The 25,174-nt window shown below is 51.2% G+C and overlaps 1 protein-coding gene across 2 annotated transcripts in view; it reads left to right on the top strand.

The window, feature by feature from the left end:
- The first annotated feature begins 17,422 nt into the window (after positions 1–17,422).
- Positions 17,423–25,174, top strand: part of PROC (protein C, inactivator of coagulation factors Va and VIIIa) — an 11,522-nt gene continuing 3,770 nt past the window's right edge. Inside the window, exons 1-6 of one of the 2 annotated variants that reach the window (XM_025404799.1) lie at positions 17,423–17,495; positions 18,899–18,989; positions 20,261–20,427; positions 21,872–21,896; positions 21,989–22,126; positions 22,227–22,361. In XM_025404799.1, coding sequence (XP_025260584.1) covers positions 18,920–18,989; positions 20,261–20,427; positions 21,872–21,896; positions 21,989–22,126; positions 22,227–22,361 — 535 coding nt within the window. In that variant the 5' untranslated portion in view covers positions 17,423–17,495; positions 18,899–18,919. Of the gene's footprint in view, positions 17,496–18,782; positions 18,990–20,260; positions 20,428–21,871; positions 21,897–21,988; positions 22,127–22,226; positions 22,362–25,174 lie in introns of both variants that reach the window. The other variant, XM_025404798.1, reaches the window with a different exon arrangement.

Genomic DNA, 25,174 nt, shown 5'->3' with positions numbered 1-25,174 from the left:
ATTTTAACTCTTCACACACCCTCTCCCATGTATTTGACAGTGAGGAAACTGCAGCCCAGGGCAAAGTTGACTGACTTCCCAAAGTCAACTAATTTGTACTTGGAGGAGGCAGGATTTGAACCAGGGCCTCTGTGGTTTAAAGCCCTGTGTATCTTATCACTGTAACGCCTACCTCATGCCCACAAAATGCCTACCCATCCAAGGGGTGCAGAACTTGTAGGTTCCTGGGCTCACCCAGGGGATTCTCTAGAGTCAGCCCCTCCAAGGATGGGGGAGTACAGTATTCTGTCTGGTGTCAGGGTCGTGTGTCTTGTCAGAAAAGCCCTGCCCTGGATGGTCTCAGGAATGAGGTACAGCTGTCTGCCCACCTCCGCCTGCCTCCCCTTGCCCTCAGGCATTCACTTGAGACGCTAACCCCGTTATATACCTGAGTCACCTAATAGGGTGTCTTCCAAGCACTGCACAGTGTCCGATTTTGACTACCAGCTTTCTTATGGCTACAGAAATCCCTTGTTTGAGTCAGTGTGGTGGATCCAGATCTGGCCATGTCACTCCTCCACTCACAGCATTTCAATGGCCCCCCTTGCTCACAGGGCTAAATTTAAACTCCAGTATGTGGCAAGCACACAAGGGCCTCCATCATGGCCTCTGCATCTCCAGCCCTCCTTGTCATTGTCATCAGCCACTCTTCTCCAGCCCCCAAATTCTCAGGAGCTCCTTGGACCCTCCCATCCTGCAGGCCTCCATACCAAGCTCTCCTAAGACCCTCCTGGCCTTACCAGGCTGGCATAAGCCTTCCTTCTCCAACAGTGGCACAGCACTGTGCCAGCAGGTTCTCAGAGCTTATTACAACTCGGGGAGGCAGGTCCCACCTCCATTTTATGGGAAAGGAAACTGAAGCTCAAGAAGGTAACCTTCCAAAGGTCACGTTCCCGCTTGCCTCAGCACCTCCCCTGCCCACCCTGTGCACATCTCCATTACTGCCAGGTCCTGCCCAGGCGGTGGCTGTTTGTATGTCTGTCTCTCTGGGAGACTGATGCCCCTTCCCCTTGCATGCCTGCTCTCCACCTACTACTATCTAAGGACATTTGCTGAGTAAGTGGATGAATGAACAGATTATGGACAAAACATTTATTTTAAAGAGCTTAAGGCCTCCATAATAAGGAATTGGGGGCTTTTGAATAAAGGCAGGAAATCTCTGGTTTAAGACCCGTAAGCTAATTTCATCCAGCTCTTGACACTTAAATAGAAAGTCTACCCTTATTATTCAGACCCATTTCTCTCCATAGCTATAAAAATGTAGCACTGTTTGACAGGCCCTTAGTAAATGCATCCTGAAAAGCTGCAGCCTTTGGGCACTCATTCCCCTTTTTAGGGCCTCACTTTCCCATTTGCATAATAAAAGTATGGCAAACTAGCAGGAAATAACCTGCATAAAATAGACAATTGAGTATGTCGCACATAACAAGAGTGAATACTGTGCCATAAAATTTTGAATGTATGGTAGGTCATGGTATAAAATAGACTTTTTCTTTGCTGTGGGTGGCAATCAGGAGAGTTTGAAAGCCCCAGCCTAAGATGGTCTCTGCAGCCCCCCTGGCTCTGAGCCTTAAGGATGTCATGATTGGGATCTGGAGTGCAGCTGGATCCCTGCACAAAGACCCACCACACCAGTGAGTGTGGCGCAGTGAGAGCCCATGTTATTTGACAGTCCATCTGCATCTGCTCCACTGTTCTTCAGTTTGAGAAAAGGAAACAAAAATTGTACACATGGTCAAAAAAATAGAAAAGTAGACCTTTTCTGCTTTTATTATTATAATTTTTAAAGTATTAATAATAGATGCCCATGATTTTTTAAAAGTAAAAGTTTTTCCTCTCCCTCCCAACTGCAGCCTCCAGGTGTACACCCTAGAGGCAAGCTCTGCCAGTGCTGAATCCACAGGCTGAGCTCCCCACAGGGGCTCCCAGCCAAGGACTGAGCGGCCAAGCTGCCCTCCCTCTCAGAGTCTGTCTGTCCCTCTGCCCCTCGCCTGGGCCCTGCAGTCCGACCGCTCCTTCCCACACTGTCCTGCCTGTCAGCACAGTTCTGCATTTTCATTTGACCAAGTTAAATCTGACTAGTGCCCAGATCTCACTTTCTCAATACCATCCTCCAGCAAAACAAGTCAGGGCTCTCAGAGAAACAGTTGATTCCATGGCTGGGACAGGGAGAGTACCAGATGAGCCTGGAGCACCTTGTGCCAGAATGTAAGGAAGGGATCAAGGACTGATGGGGCGTGTCCAAGGACATAGGAGCACATAGGAGTCAACTAAGGAGATCCCAATATCGGGTACAGATCCCAGATCTGGTACAATTTGAGTAAAAATAATTGCAATGAATTATAACCCATAGAATAAGAGAAATATCCAAGAGTTCATACAGATACAAAAATAATGGAATAAATACACATGGGGGAAAGAGTTCTTTTTTACAGTATAATTCCAATTAATAAATATAGAAAGAGCGATGTACAAAGAAAATCACCATTTGCTAAAAACTGTGGTAATAACTGTTGCAGCCAGCAATCATCAACCGATGCTAAAATTAGTAGGCAAAAATATGATGAGAAACAGGATATTTACATACTCATAAAGCATCTCCCCCACAGGATATTTATTAATTACAAAGGGAAAATAGCAACTTTCCAGTGGAGAAACTTCAGAGAGATGCCACTTTAACCAAGTGATCAGAGCTACCATGACCAGTCATGAGATATATCGTCACCCCTCCCCTGACAGAGGGTCCTGAGAGGCGCACAGCATCACTTCAATGGCATTTGTGCCCAAAAAAATGCATGTCCTCAATCTAATACTGAGAAAACATCAGACAAGTCCAAAGCGAGAAACGTCCTGTAAAATAGCTGGCCAGTGTCACAGCGACAAGGAAAGATGAGGGAACTGCCCCAAATGGGAGGAGACAAGTGCCATGTTGGATTCTGAATGAGATCCTGGACTGGAAACAGGACACCAGCGGGACCCAGGGGCAATGGCAGGCAGAGATGCAGGACCCAGCTGGGACATCTGCTTTCGGGAATCTGCTTTCGTCCCCAGCGGCAATCCGAGAGGCACCCCTCTGCCAGCCACAGCAGTATGTGATTAGATGCAATGGAGGCTTCAGGATCAGAACGATCCAGCAACCTGGCTCTGTTTCTCTCTGATTTCTTTAACTACACCATCTTCTGGGGCTGTCTTTGTTATCAGGCTGCCTTCTTCCTGATGGCCAAATGGTTCTAGAAGTTTCAGATCCCATGCCTGCTTGCCACTCTGGAGCAGACTGGGGGCTTTTGTGGTAGTTCTCTCCTTAAAGAACAGGAGCACGTTTCTTCCCCAGAAGTCTCCAGACTTACCTTCATATTCCACTGGGCTGAATTTGATTACAAGCCCATTCCTGAAGTAAATCTTGGGCCAGGAAATGCTATGCGCAGGTTGGCAAATACAATGAGATCACTCTCTGAAAAATCAGCGTCCACAGCCCCCACTCAGGAGCTGCGGGCAAGGGGCTGAGCAAGGGCCAGCTTTCCCTGAAGCACGTGTGGACAGGCAGATACCTGAACAAAACTGGGGTGCTGTTAGGAAGGAAGGGGAGAATGGAAGCTGGGCGGGCAACAGCGTCCACAACTCCAAGCAGTGTTCTCTCCTGTAATAATTGCCTTCCCTGGTGGAGTTTCCTGTGGAGCCAGGAGTGTGCCTGCAGCAGGCACGGACTTTCTGGTTTTCCTGACGGCTGTATTGCTTACTCCCAGTGAGCCAAAGGGCACTTTCTCCTTTATACAGCAGGCTCTCAAGAGTTGATTTAGAACAAGCCAGATCAAATGTGGGGGCTCAGGCAATGTCAGGTTTCTCTGTCCTGGAGAGAGGGATTCACAGTGGCAACCACCAGCTAGGAGATTTTTCAGGTCCCATGTCCTAGAGGAGGTTCCTCCAGGGCCTTCCAAGCCCAAATAGCCCCAAAGGCCGACTTCATTAACCACCTACACCCAACACGTAAGCAAGCTGATTTGTGCTGCTTCGTATTGTTCTCCAACTACATTAGAATCTTCTCCAGGCCAGAGTCCAAGTCCCATCTTAATTACTCTTGGTTTTTGGTATATCTCCCCCAAAAGACCTTACATGCTCTGGGAGATAGGGACTGAAGAGGTGTTGAGAGGTAACTGCATACCTCTCACTTCTCAGGAACTGCCAGTTCCCTGGGCAGAGCCAGGACCTGGAACAGACCTGCCTGCTGATGAGATGGCTCCAGATCATCTGCAGGCCAGATTTGGTGCTGTGGACAATGTCAGAGGGGACAGTCTGCAGGACAGCAAACAGCTTTCAACAATTTTGACATGATCAATCGGTGAGACTACTCAGAAGACTGTGTTAGAATTCCGAATTGGGGCCTGGCAAAGTGGCTCATGCCTGTAATCCCAGCACTTTGGGTGGCCAAGGCAGGTGGATTGCTTGAACCTGAGAGTTCGAGACCAGCCTGGGCAACATGGAGAAACCCTATCTCTACTAAAAATAGAAAAATCAGCTGGGTATGGTGGTGTGCGCCACTCAGGAGGCTGAGGTGGGAGGATCACCTGAGCCTGGGATTCAGAGGTTGCAGTGAGCTGAGATTGTGCCACTGCACACCAGCCTGGGCCACAGAGTGAGACCCTTCCTCAAAAAAAAAAAAAGAAAAGAAAAAGAAAAGAATTTGAACTGGGTACTAGGCATAATACCTGAGTGATGAAATAATCTGCACAACAAACCCCCATGATACAAGTTTACCTATATAACAAACCTGCACATGCACCCTGAACCCAAAATAAAAGTTTACCGAAAAAAGAAAGAAAGAAAAAGAAAAGAAAAGAAAAAAAAAATTTCAAGACCTAGGATCAGAAATCAGCTCCTTGGCCAGGCGTAGTGGCTCATGCTTGACCAAGGCAGGAGGATTGCTTGGAGCCCAGGAATTTGAGACCAGCCTGCGACTTCGTCTCAGAAAAAAATTATATATAAAATAAAGCATTCTGAGGCTTCATCCACTCCTCACTCCTTAGAGAAGTACTGAAGCTAGCTAGAGATTTCTGCAGGGTGTGGAATGGGGAGAACGGCAGCGTGACTGTGTGTCACATTTGTTTCTGACACCTTTTTGTAGGTTTGAAATGCTTTTCAATAAACATTTTTAAGTAATATATGTGACAAAAATTCAACCAGCAGCGAAGTAGAGTGAAAAGTCCTCCTCTCATCCCTAGTACCCTCCCACCCCAGGTAATCCCAGTTACCAGGATTCAATACACATCCAAACACAAACAACACAAACAAACATAAACCGTGGTGTGTTTCTTGCCCATGGAGGCTCTGTCTCGGGTCCATGGGAATCAGTGGGAGTTGTGGGTCCCAGCTCTTTGGGAGGCTGAGGCAGGAGGATCGCTTGAGCCCAGGAGTTTTTGGAGACCAGCTTGAACAACATAGTGAGACCCCATCTCTACAAAAAAATTAAAAAATTAGCCAGGTGTGGTGGTCCACGCCTGTAGTCCCAGCTACTTGGGAGGCTGAGGCAGGAGGATCACTTGTGCCTGGGACGTTGAGGCTGCAGTGAGCCATGTTCGCGCCACTGCACTCCAGCTTGGGTGACAAAGCAAGACTCTGTCTCAAAAAAAGTAGTCATGGAAGCTGAGAGCAGGAAGCCTCTGGCCAGCAGGTGAGCAGACCCTTTCCTGCTGTTGTGCATTGTATTTAAAAGAGAAAAGACAGACATGCCTGATATCTTCAAAGGTGTTCTTCACACAGCAGGTTGCAACCTATTAATAGATCCTAAAATCAGTTTAGTGTTTCATCACTGTCATCATCAAAAACCACCACCAACAACAACAACAAAAAAAACCCAGAATAGAATGTAAAGAGTGCATCCCTGCAGTCCTGTATAGGGAGAAATACGGTTTTGTGGAACTTGGTTGCGATGTAAAATGTACTTCTTAAGAGAAATACAGGGCTGAGGTTTTTGACGTAAAGTTTGAACAGGACCACCTTAAGCCACAGTGTAGACTTTCCATAGGCCAAAACCTGGATCACCAAGACAGTGTGCCGCGGGCTGCAGGCCACACTCCTGGGAGCCTCAGGTAACCTTGTGCAGGCCTGACTTCGAGACACTCTGAGGATGAGCTGGTTCCTGGGTAGCCTCGCCTCCCCCTCTCCCCGCGTGCCCTCCCTCCCTCTTTCTGCTCCTCTCTCTCCTCATCCCCTCTCCGAGTTGCTGCCTCCTCCTCCCCCCCAACCCTCAGAGTTGCCTGCCCCGCCCCCTCCTCCTCCCCCAGCCCCGCTCCGCATCCTTCCCGCCTTCCGCCTCCTTGTCTCCCTCTCTCCCCGCCCGCGCCGTCGGCGTCCCTCCCGGGCCCAGACGCGGCGCGGTCAGGGGGCGCTGACTCACAGGCTGACTCAGCTGCAGGCGCGCCGCCAGGCGACGCAGCGGGCGGGTGGCCGGGCGCCGGCGGGCTCGCAGCCGGGCCGCTGGCAACGGTGCTGGCGGAGGTGGGGGCGTGGCGCGGGATGGGCCGCGCGGGCCCTGCTGTGGCACCGCCCGGCAGCAGCCGCCCCGCCGCTGGGGCGCCCTGGAGGATCGGCCCTCCGTGGGGCCGTAACACCGGCGCTGCGGGGCGCGGTGGCCTCGCCAGAAGCTGAGCCCGGGAGGACGGCGGCCCCGGGTAAAGGACGGTGCCCTGGAAACGCGGGTCTCCCGGGAGCAGGGGACAGGAGGGAGACCCCGGCTCTCCCAGGCCTGCTGCCCCGGGGCCTTCAGACTGCCAGACTCTCCCGGCCAGCGGCCTGGGGGGGGACGCGCAGACCCCAGCTGGGAGGGGGCGCTGGCTGCGTAGATCCGTTTGGGCCGCCTGCCTGGAAAGGTCCAGGTCCGGGCCTCCCCTCCTCTTCACACTGCCCCGGAACTCCAACTGCCCTCACCCTCGCCCCCACCACCACCACGGGCGCCTGCGGTCCAGCTGAGGCCCGCCTCCTCCAGGAAGGCTTCCTGGAGAGCCTGTTCTGGGTTAGGCCCGCCCAGGCCCACCTGGGGCTACTTATTTAATGTCACCTTCCGCCTTGCTCTCTGGTTTTTTTGTGTGTATCTGGCTTCACCACCAAACTGAGCCCCTTGGGGGCAGCGACCGGGTCTTAGGTCTTAGTTGGCCCTTAAGCGCTAGGGCTTAGAGAAGACCCAGGTGGACAGGAGATGGGACGTGTATTCAACGACACACTTTAGAGATCCATCCCGGAACACAGCCATACCAGATCAAAAAAAAATCAATATAATATAGTATGTTAAAAATTATTGTAGGCCGGGCGCGGTGGCACACGCCTGTAATCCCAGCACTTTAGGAGGCTGAGGCGGGAGGATCACTTGAGCTCAGGAGTTTGAGACCAGCCTGGGCAACCAATATAGTGAGACTCCGTCTGTACAAAAATGAAAAAAAATAGCCGACCGTGGTGGCTTGCACCTGTAGTCCCAGCTACCTGGGGAGGCTGAGGAGGGAGGACCCTTTGAGCCCAACAGGTCCAGGCTGCAGTGAGCTGTGATGGTGCTACTGCACTCCAGCCTGTAAGACAAAGGGAGAGACCCTGTCTCTAAAAAATAAAAACTAAATAGTATACACATATGGTGCTTATTTGAAATATACATATTGTGTGTTTTTTACCTTTCTTCTATATAAGTGCTGTTATTTAAAGAAAACAACAATATGATTAGTTCACAGTGGCTATTAGTAATAATAGGACTAATAACAACATGTGTGAGAAAAATACAAAAATAGTTTTATAATGTTTCTTCCTGTCTGGTGATTTAGCAATTTATTTTAACTCATTATTAGATACTTAAATTTTGTACCAAAATACATAAATGTAAGACTTTAAAAATGGTGAATATAATAGGAGTATTTAAAAAGATATTACTAATATTTAATCAAAAATAACAATGACGGGCTGGGTGTGGTGGCTCCTGCCTGTAATCCTAGCACTTTGGGAGGCCGAGGCAAGCCGATCACTTGAGATCAGGAGTTTGAGACCAGCCTGGCCAACATGGTGAAACCCTGTCTCTACTAAAAAAACAAAAATTAGTCGCCCGTGGTGGCACCCGCCTGTAGTCCCAGCTACTCAGCAGGCTGAGGCAAGAGGACTGCTTGAACCTGGGAGGTGGAGGTTGCAGTGAGCCAAGATCAGGCCACTGCACTCCAGCCTGGGCAAGAGTGAGACTCCATCTACAAAAAAAAAAAAAAAAAAGAAGCCGGGCGCGGTGGCTCAAGCCTGTAATCCCAGCACTTTGGGAGGCCGAGACGGGCAGATCACGAGGTCAGGAGATCGAGACCATCCTGGCTAACATGGTGAAACCCTGTCTCTACTAAAAAATACAAAAAACTAGCCAGGCGAGGTGGTGGGCGCCTGTAGTCCCAGCTACTCGGTGGCTGAGGCAGGAGAATGGCCTAAACGCGGGAGGCGGAGCTTGCAGTGAGCTGAGATCTGGCCACTGCACTCCAGCCTGGGAGACAGAGCAAGACTCCGTCTCAAAAAAAAAAAGAAAGAAATTTTGGTCCTACGATACAGTAGGATATTTTGACTCTTGATTTCCTTGCCTGCAGCCTTTAGTAGGAAGTTCTTCCTTGATGTAGTGATGAAACTGAACATAGTTAAATGGAAAATCCTTTGACTTGTAGCTCTGCTGTTAGAGCGTCCACAGTACACTAACTCCTGAGTTCAGTCCAGTGTGAAGGCCTCAAGCTGTTAGCTCAACAAAAGCGTTTGAGAATGAAATACTTAGGACTGTACCTACCAGCAACAGCAGGGTTTTAGATTTGTAGGGGTTCGTTTCCAGCTGTCCAAAGATGTCCATTCACTTTGCATCTGCAGGCTGGTTTAGGTAAACCAGCAGTTTGTCATCTTTTGCATCTATCATGTAGGATATCCATGGCTAAGATATCCATCCTTTTTGAACTGTTTTTTTTTTTTTTTTTTTTTTTTTTTGAGATGGAGTCTTACTCTGTTGCTCTGACTGGTGTACAGTGGTGCAATCTCAGCTCACTACAACCTCAACCTCTCAGGTTCAAGTGATCCTCCGGCCTCAGCCTCCCAAGTAGCTGGGAGTACAAGCGTGCGCCACCACGCCCGGCTAATTTTTGTATTTTTAGTAGAGACGGGGTTCACCATGTTGGCCAGGTTGGTCTCAACCTCCTGACCTTAGGTGATCCGCCCACCTCGGTCTCCCAAAGTGCTGGCATGAGCAACCATGCCCGGCCCTTTTTGAACATTTCTGAGCACACTGGATGTCATTGTAAGTTAAACCTCTCTGTCTCTCTCCCTATCTGTCTGTGTCTCTCTCAGGAAAAATAGTTTTAAAGCACAGAGATACTTTGAACTTGTGAAGTTGAAGTTGAATTCCAAATAAGTTACAGTTTTAGTAAAGAAGTGAGGAAGTCTTGTTTAAATTGGCTGTCCTTTTCTGGTGACATTTTGGTTTCGTTTCCAAAAAATGAGTCATTTTTCATTATTTGAGCTTTGTCACTACCTACCTATAACATCGACAACTCAGAGTTCATGCTTTTCCACAGCCCTTATGGGCTCCTCAAAGATCATCAGGCAGTTTTGGAGGAACAACTTATAAATTTCAGTTTGACTGTTTAACCATAATCTTTTTCTCTATTTTCATTCTTAATATATTTCCAAATTAGACAAGGACATTCTTCTTGTCCCATGCTTTGAAAATATGGTTGTATAGCAGGCTGCCTTTTTACCCTGGCAACAGTGACAGCCCTCGTGTAGGCACATGTCCAAAGGGGGCCATCTCCTTCCATTTCTGGAATGTGAAAAATCTCATTAAGTGCTTTTTCATGCTTTGAGGGAACTGAAAAGCACATCAAAGCTTTCATTTGGAAAGCATCAATATCGCAGGGAAGCAAACTCCACCCCCTTTTACTGCTGTGTACAAAGTGTGCAGGACACTTAGTGGCTAACATTTTTAACTTTTCTTTGGTAAAGAGTTCATAGACTGCATGGAATTTGCAAAAAATTTACATTTGCACCGTCTGCCAAATAGGCAGATGGGCAAAGTCATGTTTGTATTTGGACAAGATAGCATCAACATTCTTTTTTTTTTTTCTGCAGGTGGATTAAAATCTTCATAGAAATAAAAAGGATGATTTGAAACTCCTTTTTTTCAAATCAAAGTGTTTACAAGTTAGGAGAACTGTTTTTCATTGCGATGATTGGATGCAGCACTTGGTTACTGTAGAAAGCATGACTGTTGGTGGAGTCTGGCAGAATCCACTGCATGTTGTCAAGGGCCAATACAGCTGCCATCAACACTTCTCCCTTTGTTCCCCCACATGATAGTTCAGTCACAGCTTGTGAATGAGGAAATGTGCCTCTGCTCAGTTTCGAAAAACAATCAAAGGAGCAGCACAATCACACAAATTCATTTTTGTAGTATGCCCTAGCTAATTCAGCAGCCACTATTTTCAATTGGTATCTTTTGGGGAGACAAAAACCTTTTTGGTTAATTTGGACATACTTGCCTATCTCACCGGGGACTTGTGAGGCAGTCTCTACAGTCCCTTCTTCCACCATGCCCAACCCCGAATTCTCTCTGCTTGTGCAGTACCCCTTGTTTTGATTCTTTACCTCCCTCATCCAGTTGTCTGTGTCACTCCACCTGTCATTAAAATAACAAGGCCATTTGGGTCACGTTGGCATTGATATTGCAACACCATTTCCTCATTTTCATCACCTGAATGCTTAAGAAAACATGGCCCCAGTATTCACCATGCTAAAATTAAACTAGCAGTGTCTCAGTACAAAGCACAACAATCCACAGGCAAAGTGGATGGTCACATTCAAGATTACAGTGTGCTTAAGTTACATCACAAGGAGTGACATAATAATGGATGATCCTCTGTGGTGTACTGCAAATCATGGTTATTGTCCTCAGCAACAGAGACTAAGGAAGGTGATGTGTCCATTTGGCACTAAAACCCATGTTGCCTTCAGCCTCTGTTTCTGGGGTTGCCATGTGGGTTTTGTACCTTTCCCCTAATCTCTTGTATCAATAACTGAAAACCTCAACTTTTCTCTTCCCAAGGGAGAGTTTACTTTTAACTTTTTGGCTTCTTCTTTAGGACTTTTAGTGTTAAAAATGGTACAATCCCAGACCATTGGGATAGTTGATCATCTTACCATGTTTATAGAATCAGGAAATAATGTCTCAATTTAAAAAGTCAATTATATTTATAAATACTAGCAACAAACAATTATAAGTTCAAATTTTTAAAATGCCACTTACAGTAACATTTTTAAAACATGAAATAAGTAGGGATAAATTTAACAAAATATGTTCAAGACCTATACCTGAAAACAATTAAACATTGGAGAGAGAAATTAACAAAGAGGTAAATAAATGTAGAGAAATACCATGCTAATAGATCAGAACACTCTCTATTAAGATGTCTTTTATTCCTAAATTGTTCTATAGATTCAACTCAATCCAAATCAAAATTCCACCAGGAATTTTTTTTTTAGAAATTGAGAAATTGGTTCTAAAATTTATATAGAAGTAGAAAGGACATAGAATAGCCAAAACAATTTTGAAAAATAAGAACAAAGTTGGAGGACTTACACTACTTGATTTCATGACTTACTTGAATCTTGTAATAGCAATTAAGACATTATAATGTTGGCATAAGAATGAAAGATAGATTAACAGAACAAAATAGGGTCCAGAAGTAGATGTATGCATATGTGGTCAATTGATTTCAACAAAGCACCAAAGCAATTCAGTGGGAGAAAGGATAGTGATTGCAAGAAATGGGACTGTGACAACTAGATCTCCATATATTTTAAAGAATGATTCTTGGCCCCTACCTCACACCATATACCAAAATTAACAAATTCAAAAAGGGTCAGAGATATAAATGTAAGAGTGAAAACCATAAATCTTCTAGAAGAAAACATAAGAGAAAGCCTTTGTGACCTTGAATGAGGCAGTGTTCTTTGGTAGGACACAAAAACAAGAACCATAAAAGAAAATGTTGATAATTGGACTTCATCAAAATTACAAACATCTGTTCATTAAAAGACACTGTTAAGTATAAAAGACAAGTCACAGACTGGGAGGAAATTTTTGCAACATACTTAGCTGACAAAGGGCTTGTTACTAGGATACATACAAGTTCTAAAAACTCAATTTAAAAAACCCTCAAAAACAAAGAAACAAAAAACAGCCCAAAGATGTAAACAGGCACTTCACCAAAGAAGATATAAATAGCAAATTAGCACAGGAAAAGATGCTCAAAATCATCAGAGAAGAGGGAAATGAAAATTAAAACTACAATGAGATACCACTACACATCTATTAAGAAGGCTAAAAATTAAAATTAAAAAACAACCGACAACACCAAATGCTGGTGAGGATGCAGAGTCACAGGAACACTCAGATATTGCTTGGTGGGAATGCAAAATGCCACCACCACTCTGGAAAAGTTTGACTTTATTTTCTTTTTTCCCAAAAGTAAACATGTACTCACCACATGACTCAGCAATCTCATTCCTAGATATTACCCAAGAGAAATGAAAACATATGCCCACACAAGGACCTGTACATAAATGTTCTAGCAGCTTCATCTAATGATAGCCAAGAACTGGCAAATGGATAACAGATTGTGGTATATCTATATAATGGAGACCAGTCAGCAATAAAAAGAAATAAAGTACTGATATAGACATCCACACTGAATGAATCTCAAAAGCTTTATACTGAGTGAAAGAAGGCAGTCTTAAAAAGCTATGTACTGGCTGGGCACGGTGGCTCACACCTATAATCCCAGCACTTTGGGAGGCTGAGGTGGGCGGATCACTTGAGGTCAGGAATTCAAGACCAGCCTGGCCAACATGGTGAAACTAAAAAATATAAAAAGTTTAGCCGGGTGTAGTGGCATGTGCCTGTAATTCCAGCTACTCAGGAGGCTGAGGCAGGAGAATCGCTTGAACCCAGGAGGTGGAGATTGCAGTGAGCCGAGATCACACCAGTGCACTCCAGCCTGGGCGACAGAGTAAGACTCTAACTCAAAAAAAAAAAAAAAAAAAAAAAAAGATATGTGCTGTGTATGATTCCCTTTATATGCTATTCTGGAAAATGCAGATTATAGAGATGAAATCCAATCAGTGGTTACCAAGAGTTGGGGTGGAACACGGAATTTCTGAGGGTGATGAAAATGACCTATATTGATGTGGTGGTGGCTGCACTATAACATACATTTGTCAAAACAAGCAGAACTGTACATTTTTAAAGTGTGAGTTTCCCTGTATGTAAATTATACCACAATAACCTGACAACAACAAAAAGAGAGAGACAATGGACTGCATCCATCCAACACCACTTCTTACCAAGGAGCTCCCAGGAGCCTCTCTAGTGTCTCCCCTCCCTGCCCTGCTTGGGGTGGGCTGAGCAGCACAGCGTCCCTGCAGAGAGAATGGAGAATGGGCAGTGCCCACACAGGGGGGTGGCATGGGGTGAGAAGGAACCTTAGTCCAGTCAGCCCTGACCACCAGCCCATCTCTCATCACTATTCAGCAGAGGGAACTCAAGTTGAGTTACTGGCAGCTATCGGCAGAGCCAGGGCCAAACACAAGGGGTGGGGAGTGTCGTACAGATTACGGCTGCCTGAATGATCGGCCCTGATCTATACAACAGATCTGTGCAGTCTGAGCTTCCACACGGCAGCAGCTGTCCTTGACCCCTTCCCCTCCTAGTCGGCCCCTCCCTGACCTTCCCAGGCCTGTGGGAAGGGCAACGCGCGTTATCACCTGGCTTTGATCCCCACAAAGCTCCGTGTGGTACCTGACTTTTCTCTCCAGGATATTTGGGGAGCTGAGAGAGGAAATTATTGTGGAGTGATCAACTGTTAAGTCCCAGGCCACGTTCGCTTTGTATAAAATACTTTAAAATAAGACCAGGCACAGTGGCTCCCGCTGTAATCTCAGCACTTTGGGAGGCTGAGGAGGGAGCATTACTTGAGGTCAGGAGTTCTAGAGGAACACAGCAAGACCTCCTCTCTCCTAAAAATTTTTTAAAATTAGCTGACCGTGGCGGCACGGGCCTGTGATCCCAGCTACTGAGGAGGCTGAAACCGAAGAATCGCTTGAGCCCAGGAAGTCTAGGCTGCAGAGAGCTGTGATCCCGCCACTGCACTCCAGCCTGGGTGACAGAGCCAGAGTGACCCTGTCTCAAAGAAGTTTTTTTAATTAAAAAATTAATAAACTATTTAACGTGACCATTATAACAGTCACCTGAGATGGACACTGACCCCGTTTTACAAATGTGGACATTGAGACGCAGGGAAGTTAAATCCCCCTGTCAGAAAAAGGCTAGCGGAGGTTTACGGCCGTGTGAACCTGACTTCAGAGGTGAAGTCTTTGGAACACCATTAATTGTGGCTGGCCTTGCCCCACATGCATTTGGTTCTTACTCCTTTGCTTGGGTCTTCATCGATGCAGCGAATTCCTCAGCCACAGATGTCCCTCTGCTTTCTTTTTTTTTTTTTTTTTGAGACGGAGTCTCGCGCTGTGTCACCCAGGCTGGAGTGCAGTGGCGCGATCTCGGCTCATTGCAAGCTCCGCCTCCCAGGTTCAGGCCATTCTCCTGCCTCAGCCTCCGAGTAGCTGGGACTACAGGCGCCCGCCACCACGCCCGGCTAGTTTTTTGTATTTTTAGTAGAGACGGGGTTTCACCATGTTAGCCAGGATGGTCTCGATCTCCCGACCTCGTGATCCGCCCGCCTCGGCCTCCCAAAGTGCTGGGATTACAGGCTTGAGCCACCGCGCCCGGCCTTGTCCCTCTGCTTTCTAACTCACAGCAATCTTGCTGCCCAAAGTCCTGCTCTGGCTTCCTGGGTGCAGCTGACCGCGTTCGGGCCCACGTGGGGCGGCTCACACCTGGCAAGTCAAGCGGGTGAGGCCGCGCCTGTGAAGGGCGCCTGGTTCCTCCGCAGGAGCGGGGTGGCGCGGCGCCGCCGGCTGGAACCCGGGGTAACTGCAGAGACCATTGGGATCACAGGAATGGCTGGCGGCAGGACCGTCCCTGCCTCGAGGAGGTGACGGGGTTTCCTGCGCTGCAGGCCGAAGAGGAGTCCGTGACGCAGCCCTTGGTGCAGAGCCCCCGTCGGCCGACAGGCGTGCAGAGCTCTGCAGAGGACCCTCCCGCCCTCTGGGCAGCCTCCCAAGCCGTGGCACCCCCAACCCCCAGCACTGGGCACCTAGGAGCACTGTAGCCGTCCTGGCTCGTACCGGTGCCCGTGCTTTGGGCATCTGGGCTGGTTTGGACATGGGTGCCCGGGCAGAGTCCATTATGCGGGTCAGAATCAGTGTGTGGAGCCTGCATAGACTTGCCCTGGAGCGGCTGCCTGTGCTGGGGTGGGGAGGAGTGGAGGGCGAGAAGTCGGTGGGGAAGGGAAGCGGCGCCAAAAGAATACCCACAACATCTTGCACCTAGAAGGCAAAGCAGACGGCAGTGATCCCTGCAGACTTGCGGGGGCGACGCCTGGAGCAAGAACGGGGACATACAAGCTGGTGCCTTGTGTGGTTGTGTATGGGGTCTTCATGCTTCCTGCCTGAGTTCCCAGGAGCTTGTCTCTGCTTCTCTAGGCAGCTACCACAGCCTGTCACAAACAGCTCCTGGCTCTCCACTTCTCATAGTCTCAATTCCAAAATCCATTGCCTCACCCTGCACCTCCTCTCCACCTCCACCTCCTCTCCACCTCCGCCCCTCCCAGCACCTCCCAGCTGCTTGTGTTCTGTGTCTGCCCATTCTCTCCCGGCCTGGGGTGGGGCGGGAGGGGGGGGCTTTCCTCCTGTCTGTCCTTTGATGTCCAGCTGAAGTGTCACCTCCTACAGGCAGCCTCCCCTGGCTATGCCAGTTTGTACTGATTGCCCTGTCCTCTGAATTCTGTAAGCATTTCCCTTGTGTACCTGCCCCTGCGCCCTGCAAGGTGGGCCTGGCTTGTGAGAGTTTTATTAGGAGGGCCTGGTACCACCACAGCCCAGCATGGTGTGGTGCCTCAGCAGGAGGCATCTGGTTACAGTCAACCCAAGCTGTTCCAGCCAATTTGAAGAAACTTCAGGAGGAAGAGGGTTTTAGGAGGGCATGGGGACCCTCCTGCACCCGAAGCCAGGAAGTGCCACCAATCAGAAGGAGGCAGGGGCCTCTTTCCGCTGCTCCCTGGGGCTCTCCAGGTGTACGCGGCCTCAGCCTCCCTCTGCACACCTGCGTCTTTCTTCTCATCAGCTTCCTCTGCTTTAAGCGTAAACATGGATGCCCAGGATCTGGCCTCAATCTTCCGAGTCTGGTGCCTACAGTGTACTGACGGTGTGAAACCCTACTCCTGGAGGATGGGGGACAGAATCTGATCGATCCCCTGGGTTGATGACTTCCCTGTGCAATCAACGGAAGCCAGCGAGGCAGGGTCACACACCCCGTTTAGAGGTGCAGACTTTGAGGAGGAATGTGGGCAAGTCTTCCCAGGAACAGGTGGGGCAGGGAGGAAAGGGGAGCATCTCTGGTGCAGCCTGGTTCGGAGCAGGAAGACACAGTAAATGCTGATAGACTGCAGGACAAAGGCAAAGGTGCTGAGCTGGACCCTTTATTTCTGCCCTTCTCCCTTCTGGCACCCCAGCCAGGAAATTGCTGCAGCCTTCTGGAATCCCATTCGTTTTTCTTACTGGTTCACAAAAGGGACCAAATGGAAGCAGCAAGACCTGGGTTTAAATTAAATCTGTCAACTAGCAGCTCAGTGAATCTGGGCGAGTAACGCAAGACTTGAGTGTCCTTACCTGAAAAGTAGAGGTTAGAGGGATGCTATGTGCAGTTGTATGTGTGAGGGGAGGGGTGGTGGGGGGGACTCGTGAGCAATTGAAGGTGAGGGTGGAGCCCTGTGCCCAGCACCCATGCACTGGGGACCCTAAAAGGAGCATCTTCTCATGGTTTTACATATCAGAAATTGGGATGGTATGTCACTGGGCCAGTGTCTTTTTTCTTGTATGGTGGTACATAAATAGGTGCTTCTTATAATTAATGGCATCTTAGAGTTGATGAAATATGGAATATTACCTGTTGTGCTGATCTTGGGCAAACTACAATATCTCTGGGTAAAAATGTCCCCATCTGAAAGGGACAACGTTCCTCCCTCGGCCAGCCACTGTGGGGCTAAAATGAGACCACATCTGTCAAGGGTTTTGCCCTCACCTCCTTCCCTGCTGGACGGCATCCTTGGTGGGCAGAGGTGGGCTTCGGGTAGACCAAGCCGTGCTGAGCTAGGACCAGGAGTGCTAGTGCCACTGTTTGTCTGCAGAGAGGGAGGCCTCAGTGCTGAGGGCCAAGCAAATATTTGTGGTTATGGATTAACTCAAACTCCAGGCTGTCATGGCGGCAGGACGGCGAACTTGCGGTATCTCCATGACCCGCCCCTGTGAGTCCCCCTCCAGGCAGGTCTATGAGGGGTGTGGAGGGAGGGCTGCCCCCCGGGAGAAGAGAGCTAGGTGGTGATGAGGGCTGAATCCTCCAGCCAGGGTGTTCAACAAGCCTGAGCTTGGGGTAAAAGGACACAAGGCCCTCCGCAGGCCAGGCCTGGCAGCCACAGTCCCAGGTCCCTTTGCCATGCGCCTCCCTCCTTCCAGGCTGAGGGTCTCCAGGGCCCAGGGCCATTCCGACAGACAGTTTGCCGCCCAGGACCCTCCATTCTCCTTGCCCCACTTCCACCTTTGGGGGTGTTGGATTTGAACAAATCTCAGAAGCAGCCTCAGAGGGGGTCAGCCAGAATGGCGAGCAGGGTCCGGCAGGGTGTGCAGGGGGCCAGGTGGCCTATCCACTGGGGAGGGCTCCTTGCTCTCTGGCCACCAGGGCCATCTCTGTGGCCTTGTGGGGCACCGGGTCGTTTGGGGCAGGGGTTGAGGTTCCAGGCCTAAAACCACACAGTCCTGGCCTTGAGTCCTGGCTCTGAGAGTAACACACGGATGTAAACATGGATGCCCAGGACCTGGCCTCAATCTTCCAAGTCTGGTGCCTACAGTGTACTGACTGTGTGAGACCCCAGTCCTGGCGGATGAGGGACAGAATCTGATTGATCCCCTGGGTTGGTGACTTTCCTGTGCAATCAGTGGAAGCCAGCGAGGGTTGGATTTTTAATAAACCACTTAACTCCTCCGAGTCTCAGTTTCTCCCTTTATGAAATGGCATTGACAGCATTAATAGCTACCTCTTGGGTGGTTGTGAACCTTAACTGATGTCATATCTCATGTTTACTGAGCATGAGCTGTGTGTAAAGCCTGTTTAATTCTTACAACACACTTTAAGGCAGAAATACAACACGTTATTCCATCCATTTTACAAATGAGGAAACTGAGGCATGGAGCAGTTAAGCATCTTGCCCAACATTGCCCTCCAGTAAGTGCTGGAGGTAGAAATTGCACCGTGCAGTCTGGCTTCATGGCCTGCCCTCTGAATCCTGTAAAAGTTGTTTGAAGGACACCATGAATGTCCAATCAACATTAGCTAATATTCTCAGCCCAGTCATCAGACTGGTAGCGGCAGCCACCCCACTGTCCCCGAGGAGGGCACAAACATCCTGGTGCCCTCTCCACCGCATTTTGGAGCTGCTTTCTGGGCAGGCAGTGTGACCTCAGCCCCACGTACAGCGGGCGGCCGAGGCCTTCTGAGGGTGACTATGTGTCTAACGAACAAGGACCCTCAATCCCAGCTTCCGCCCTGACAGCCAGCACACAGGGACAGCCCTTTCATTCTGCTTCCACCTGGGGGTGCAGGCAGAGCAGCAGCGGGGGTGGGCACTGCCCAGAGCTCAGAAGTCCTCCTCAGACAGGTGCCAGCGCCTCCGGAATGTGGCGGCTCACAGGCCTTCTGCTGTTCGTGGCCACCTGGGGAATTTCCAGCACACCAGCTCCTCTCGGTAAGGCCACCCCACCCCTACCCCAGGACCCTTGTGGCCTCTACAAGGCCCTGGTGGGCATCTGCCCAGGCCTTCACGGCTTCCACCATCTCTCTGAGCCCTGGGTGAGGTGAGGGGCAGATGGGAATGGCAGGAATCGACTGACAAGTCCCAGGTAGGCCAGCTGCCAGAGTGCCACACAGGGGCTGCCAAGGCAGGTACACGTGATGGCAGGGAGCCCTGCGATGACCTCCTAAAGCTCCCTCCTCGACACCGGGATGGTCACAGAGTCCCCTGGGCCTTCCCTCTCCACCCACTCACTCCCTCAACTGTGAAGCCCCCAGGCCCAGGCTACCACCCACACCGTCCAGCACAGCCTGTCCTACGCACATGCACACCGGCCTCAAGGCTGCGCTGCCCCAACCCCTTTCCTGGTCTCCACAGCCAACGGGAGGAGGCCGTGATTCTCGGGGAGGTCTGCAGGACACATGGGCCCCTAGAGCCACACCAGGCTGTTGGTTTCATTTGTGCCTTTATTGAGCTGCTTGTCTGCCTGGGACCCGCACCCCCACCCTCTCCCGCGGTGTCCTCAGCTCAGACATACCCTTCTCTATGATACCTTTCCCTCCATCTCCTCTTGCTCACACCCCCAACTTGATCCTTCCCTCCTGACTGTGCCCTGCACCCAAGACAAACACTTCGCAGAGCCCAGGGGACACTTGGGGACCCTCCCTGGGTGATAGGTCTGTCTATCCTCCAGGTCTCCCTGCCCAAGGGGAGGAGCATGGGGAATACTTGGTCGGGGGAGGAGAGGAAGACTGAGGGGATGTGTCAAGATGGGGCTGCACATGGTGTACTGAGGGAACAGTGAGATGATTTAAGTTGGCAGCCTTTACAGCAGTAGCCAGGGCTTGAGTGCTCATCTCTGGGCCAGGGACTGTATTGGATGTTTTACATGACGGTCTTATCCCCATGTTTTTGGATGAGTAAATTGAACCTTAGAAAGGTAAACACGCTGGCTCAAGGTCACACAGAGGTCGGGGTGGGGTTCACAGGGAGGCCTATCCATCTCAGAGCAAGGCTTCATCCTCCAACTGCCATCTGCTTCCTGGGGAGGAAAAGAGCAGAGAAGCCCTGGGCAGAGCCATGACCTAGAATTAGAATGAGTCTTGAGGGGGGCAGAGACAAGACCTTCCCAGGCTCTCCCAGCTGTGCTTCCTCAGACCTTCTCATGGCCCTAGCCCCCCTTAGGCCCCTCCACCAAGGTGAGCTCCCCCTCCCTCCAAAACCAGACTCAGTGTTCTCCAGCAGCGAGCGTGCCCACCAGGTGCTGCGGATCCGCAAACGCGCCAACTCTTTCCTGGAGGAGCTCCGTCCCAGCAGCCTGGAGCGGGAGTGCATAGAGGAGATCTGTGACTTCGAGGAGGCCAAGGAAATTTTCCAAAATGTGGATGACACAGTAAGGCCACCATGGGTCCAGAGGATGAGGCTCAGGGGTGAGCTGGTGACCAGCAGGGGCCAGGAGGAGCAGGTGGGGACTCAATGCTGAGGCCCTCTTGGGAGTTGTGGGGGTGGCTGAGTGGAGCGATTAGGATACTGGTCCTACGGTGTTGGCCAGGCACATGTGACCGCAAGAAACAGAATTCAGGAAGAAGCTCCAGGAAAGAGTGTGGGGCAACCCTAGGCGGTGACTCCCACCAACCACAGTGCAGGTGGTTCAGTCCACCCTCCGGCCACCACTGAGTACCACTGCCTCCCTGTCCCGTCTCACAAAGAGGGGACCCAAAGGCCATCCTGCTTCCACCCATGCCTCTGCTGATCCGCGTGTGTGTAACCAAGACTCACTTCTGTCCACATAAAATCGCTCACTCTGTGCCTCACATCAAAGGGAGAAAATCTGATTGCTCAGGGGGTCAGAAGACAGGGTCTGTGTCCTATTTGTCTAAGGGTCAGAGTCCTTTGGAGCCCCCAGAGTCCTGTGGAGGTGGCCCTAGGTAGCAGGGTGAGCTTGGTAGCAGGGCTGGCTCCCCGAGACAAGGCTCAGACCTGCTCTGTTCCTGGGGATCGCTTCAGCCACTAGGACCTGAAAGTTGTGCATGACCTGGGCCCCCTTCCAAGGCATCCAGGGATGCTTTCCAGTGGAGGCTTTCAAGGCAGGAGACCCTCTGGCCTGCACCCTCTTGCCCTCAGCCTCCACCTCCTTGATTGGACCCCCATCTGCTCCCCTCCATCCCCACCACCTCTTTCCCCAATGGCCTCCCTGGCAGACACCACAGTGATTTTCTGCAGGCACATATCTGATCACATCAAGTCCCCACCGTGCTCCCACCTCACCCATGGTCTCTCAGCCCCAGCAGGCCTTGGCTAGCCTCCCTGATGGAGCAGGCAATCAGGCACAGGCCCTGGGTCTCAGCGTGGGGTGGGTGGTCCCAGACCAGCAGCACCAGCGGCAGTAGCAACCCTGGTGCCTGGTTAGGAACGCAGACCCTCTGCCCCCATCCCCCCAACTCTGAAGAACACTGGCTTAGGGAAAGGCGAGATGCTCAGGGGTCCCCCAAAGCCCTCGGGCAGAGGGAGTGAGGGGGCTGGAAGGAGGCCGAGTGACTTGGCGAGGGATTCGGGTCCCTTGCGTTGGCAGAGGCTGCTGTGGGAGCGGACAGTCGTGAGGGCAGCGCTGCAGCTGCATGGGGAGAGGGTGTTGCTCCAGGGACGTGGGATGGAGGCTGGGCGAGGGAGGGGCAGGGAGCACCAGCTCCTAGCGGGCCGAGGACCATCGGGCGTCGATCCCTGTTTGTCTGGAAGCCCTCCCCTCCCCTGCCCGCTCACCGCTGCCCTGCCCCACCCGGGCGCGCCCCCTCCGCACACCGGCTGCAGGCGCCTCACGCTGCCCGCTCTCCCTGCAGCTGGCCTTCTGGTCCAAGCACGTCGGTGAGTGCGTTCTAGATCCCCGGCTGGACTACCGGCGCCCGCGCCACTCGGGGTCTCTGGCCGCTGACCCCCTACCCCGCCTTGTGTCGCAGACGGTGACCAGTGCTTGGTCTTGCCCTTGGAGCACCCGTGCAGCAGCCTGTGCTGCGGGCACGGCACGTGCATCGATGGCATCGGCAGCTTCAGCTGCGACTGCCGCAGCGGCTGGGAGGGCCGCTTCTGCCAGCGCGGTGAGGGGGAGAGGGGGTGCGGGCGGGCGGTGGGGCGGGGCTGGGCCGGGTGGGGGGCGCGGCGCCAGCGCCAGCTGCCCGCGCCCTGCCCTGCCCGCAGAGGTGAGCTTCCTCAACTGCTCGCTGGACAACGGCGGCTGCACACACTACTGCCTAGAGGAGGTGGGCTGGCGGCGCTGCAGCTGCGCGCCCGGTTACAAGCTGGGGGACGACCTCCTGCAGTGCCAGCCCGCAGGTGAGAGGCCCCCGTTACATCGCCCAGGAATCACGCCGGGTGCCCGCGCGCGGGGTGGGCAGGCCCCCTGACGGGGCGCGGCGCGGGGGCTCAGGAGGCTTCTAGAGAGGGAGCGAGGAACAGAGAATTGAGCCTTGGGGCAGCGGCAGACGCACCCCAACCCCGGGGCCGCTGTTAGCGCAGTCAGCCTGGGAGCGGGGCGCGCCCTCCGCTTTCCCTGCTTCGTTTCTTCCTGGAGCCCCCGCCTTCCTCCGGGCGCCCCTGCACACCTGGGGCCACCTCCCGGAGCGCGAGCCCAGGGGTGGCTCCGCTCCCCAGTGTGAGCGGATCTGGGGCCAGGCCTGCAGCGTCCTCCTCCACGTAGCATTGCCTGCGTTTATTTTCTCTGACGTGGTCCGGCGTGCATCCCATTTCCCTCTCTACCCGCTTGCTTCCTTGAGGAGAGAACAGAACCCTGATTCTGCTTTCTTTTATATTTTCCTTTTTATGCATTTTAATCAAATTCATATGTGTACGAAACTTTAAAAGTCAGAGTTTTACAAGTGTTACATATTTCAGCATGCTGTTCCTTGGCGTGGGTCATTAAAAGGTGGACCCTTTTAATGCGGAAATTCCTATCTTCTACCTCTAGCGACACTTGTTACTTATTTCTTCTATAATCTCCCCTTTACTTCCTCTGTTTTCTCTTTCTGGACCTCCCTTTATTCAGACCTCTTTCCTCTAGTTTTATTGTCTCTTCTATTTCCCATCTCTTTGACTTTGTGTTTTCTTTCAGGGAACTTTCTTTTTTAATTTTTTTTTTTTTTGAGATGGAGTTTCACTCTGGTTGTCCAGGCTGGAGTGCAATGGTGCGATCTCGGCTCACCGCAACCTCTGCCTCCCAGGTTCAAGCGATTCTCCTGCCTTAGCCTCCCGGGTAGCTGGGATTACAGACATGCACCACCACGCCCAGCTAATTTTGTATTTTTAATAGAACGGGGTTTCTCCATGTTGGTCAAGCTGGTCTTGAACTCCTGACCTCAGGTGATCCGCCCACCTTGGCCTCCCAAAGTGCTCAGATTACAGGCCTGCCAACCCAGCGCACGAGTTCCCTCGCCCAGACTCTTTCAGGGAACTTTCTTTTTTTTTTTTTTTTTTTTTTTTTGAGACGGAGTCTTGCTCTGTGCCCCAGGCTGGAGTGCAGTGGCGCGATCTCGGCTCACTGCAAGCTCCGCCCCCCCGGGTTCACGCCATTCTCCTGCCTCAGCCTCCCAAGTAGCTGGGACTACAGGCGCCCACCACCTCGCCCGGCTAATTTTCTTGTATTTTTAGTAGAGACGGGGTTTCACCGTGTTAGCCAGGATGGTCTCGATCTCCTGACCTCGTGATCCGCCCGTCTCGGCCTCCCAAAGTGCTGGGATTACAGGCTTGAGCCACCGCGCCCGGCCTCTTTCAGGGAACTTTCTAAACTTTATAATTCAATTCTTCTGCAGAAAAAAATTTTTGGCCAGGCTCAGTAGCTCAGACCTCTAATTCCAGCACTTTGAGAGGCTGAGGTGCGAGCATTGCTTGAGCTTGGGAGTTTGAGACCAGCCTGGGCAACACAGTGAGACCCTGTCTCTATTTTTTTAAAAAGTAAAAAAAAGATTTAAAAATTTAACTTTTTATTTTGAAATAATTAGAGATTTCCAGGAAGCTGCAAAGAAATGCCTGGTGGGCCTGTTGGCTTGTGGGTTTCCTGCAAGGTGGTGGGAAGGCCCTGTCATTGGCAGAACCCCAGATCGTGAGGGCTTTTTTTTTTTGAGACGGAGTCTCGCTCTGCCGCCCAGGCTGGAGTGCAATGGCCGGATCTCAGCTCCGCCACCTCGCCCGGCTAGTTTCTTGTATTTTTTAGTAGAGACGAGGTTTCACCGTGTTAGCCAGGATGGTCTTGATCTCCTGACCTCGTGATCCGCCCGTCTCGGCCTCCCAAAGTGCTGGGATTACAGGCTTGAGCCACCGCGCCCCACCGAGGGCTTTCCTTTTAGGCTGCTTTCCAAAAGGATTCCTCCAAGCTCTTGAAGGACGGAGGATGCTCACCCATGCTGTTTGGCCCCTCGGAGCAGGGTAGGGCAGGGGAGCTGGCGCCTGTGCAGGCTGTGAACATTTGCGTGACTCCCTGTGGTCAGCCAAAAGCACCACTCCTTCCTGAGGCCTGGAGTGCCTAGTCAGAGTTACTGGTTCACCTTCTGCAGGCAGGGAGAGGGGAGTCAAGCCAGTGAGGAGGGCTCTCAATTTCTCTTACAAACTCTCAACATGCCCTCCCACCTGCACTCCCTTCCTGGCAGCCCCACAGCCTCCTGTGGTTCTCTTAGCCCATCACCGGCTGAGATTTTTGCTTTCCAGTCTGCCAAGTCAGTGACTGCATCCATCTCTCTGCTGTCAGCTTCTGGAATCGTGTTGCTGTTGTGTCCTCTCCATTCTCTTGTCAGTATGCAGCTCCCCATTGCCGCTTTAAGTCTAGCTATCTGGACTTGGCATTCAAGGCTCATTTTGTGCCGGGCGCGGTGGCTCAAGCCTGTAATCCCAGCACTTTGGGAGGCCGAGGCGGGTGGATCACGAGGTCAGGAGATAGAGACCATCCTGGCTAACATGGTGAAACCCCGTCTCTACTAAAAATACAAAAAACTAGCCGGGCGTGGTGGCGGGCGCCTGTAGTCCCAGCTACTCGGAGGCTGAGGCGGGAGAATGGCGTGAACCCGGGAGATGGAGCTTGCAGTGAGCCGAGATCGCGCCACTGCACTCCAGCCTGGGCGACAGAGCGAGACTCCGTCTCAAAAAAAAAAAAAAAAAAA

The sequence above is a fragment of the Theropithecus gelada genome, chromosome 12 (genome assembly GCF_003255815.1).
Source record: "Theropithecus gelada isolate Dixy chromosome 12, Tgel_1.0, whole genome shotgun sequence".
Lineage (NCBI taxonomy): Eukaryota > Metazoa > Chordata > Mammalia > Primates > Cercopithecidae > Theropithecus > Theropithecus gelada.
The sequence above is the reverse complement of the archived record's forward strand: the minus strand, read 5'-3'. Positions and strand labels throughout refer to the sequence as shown.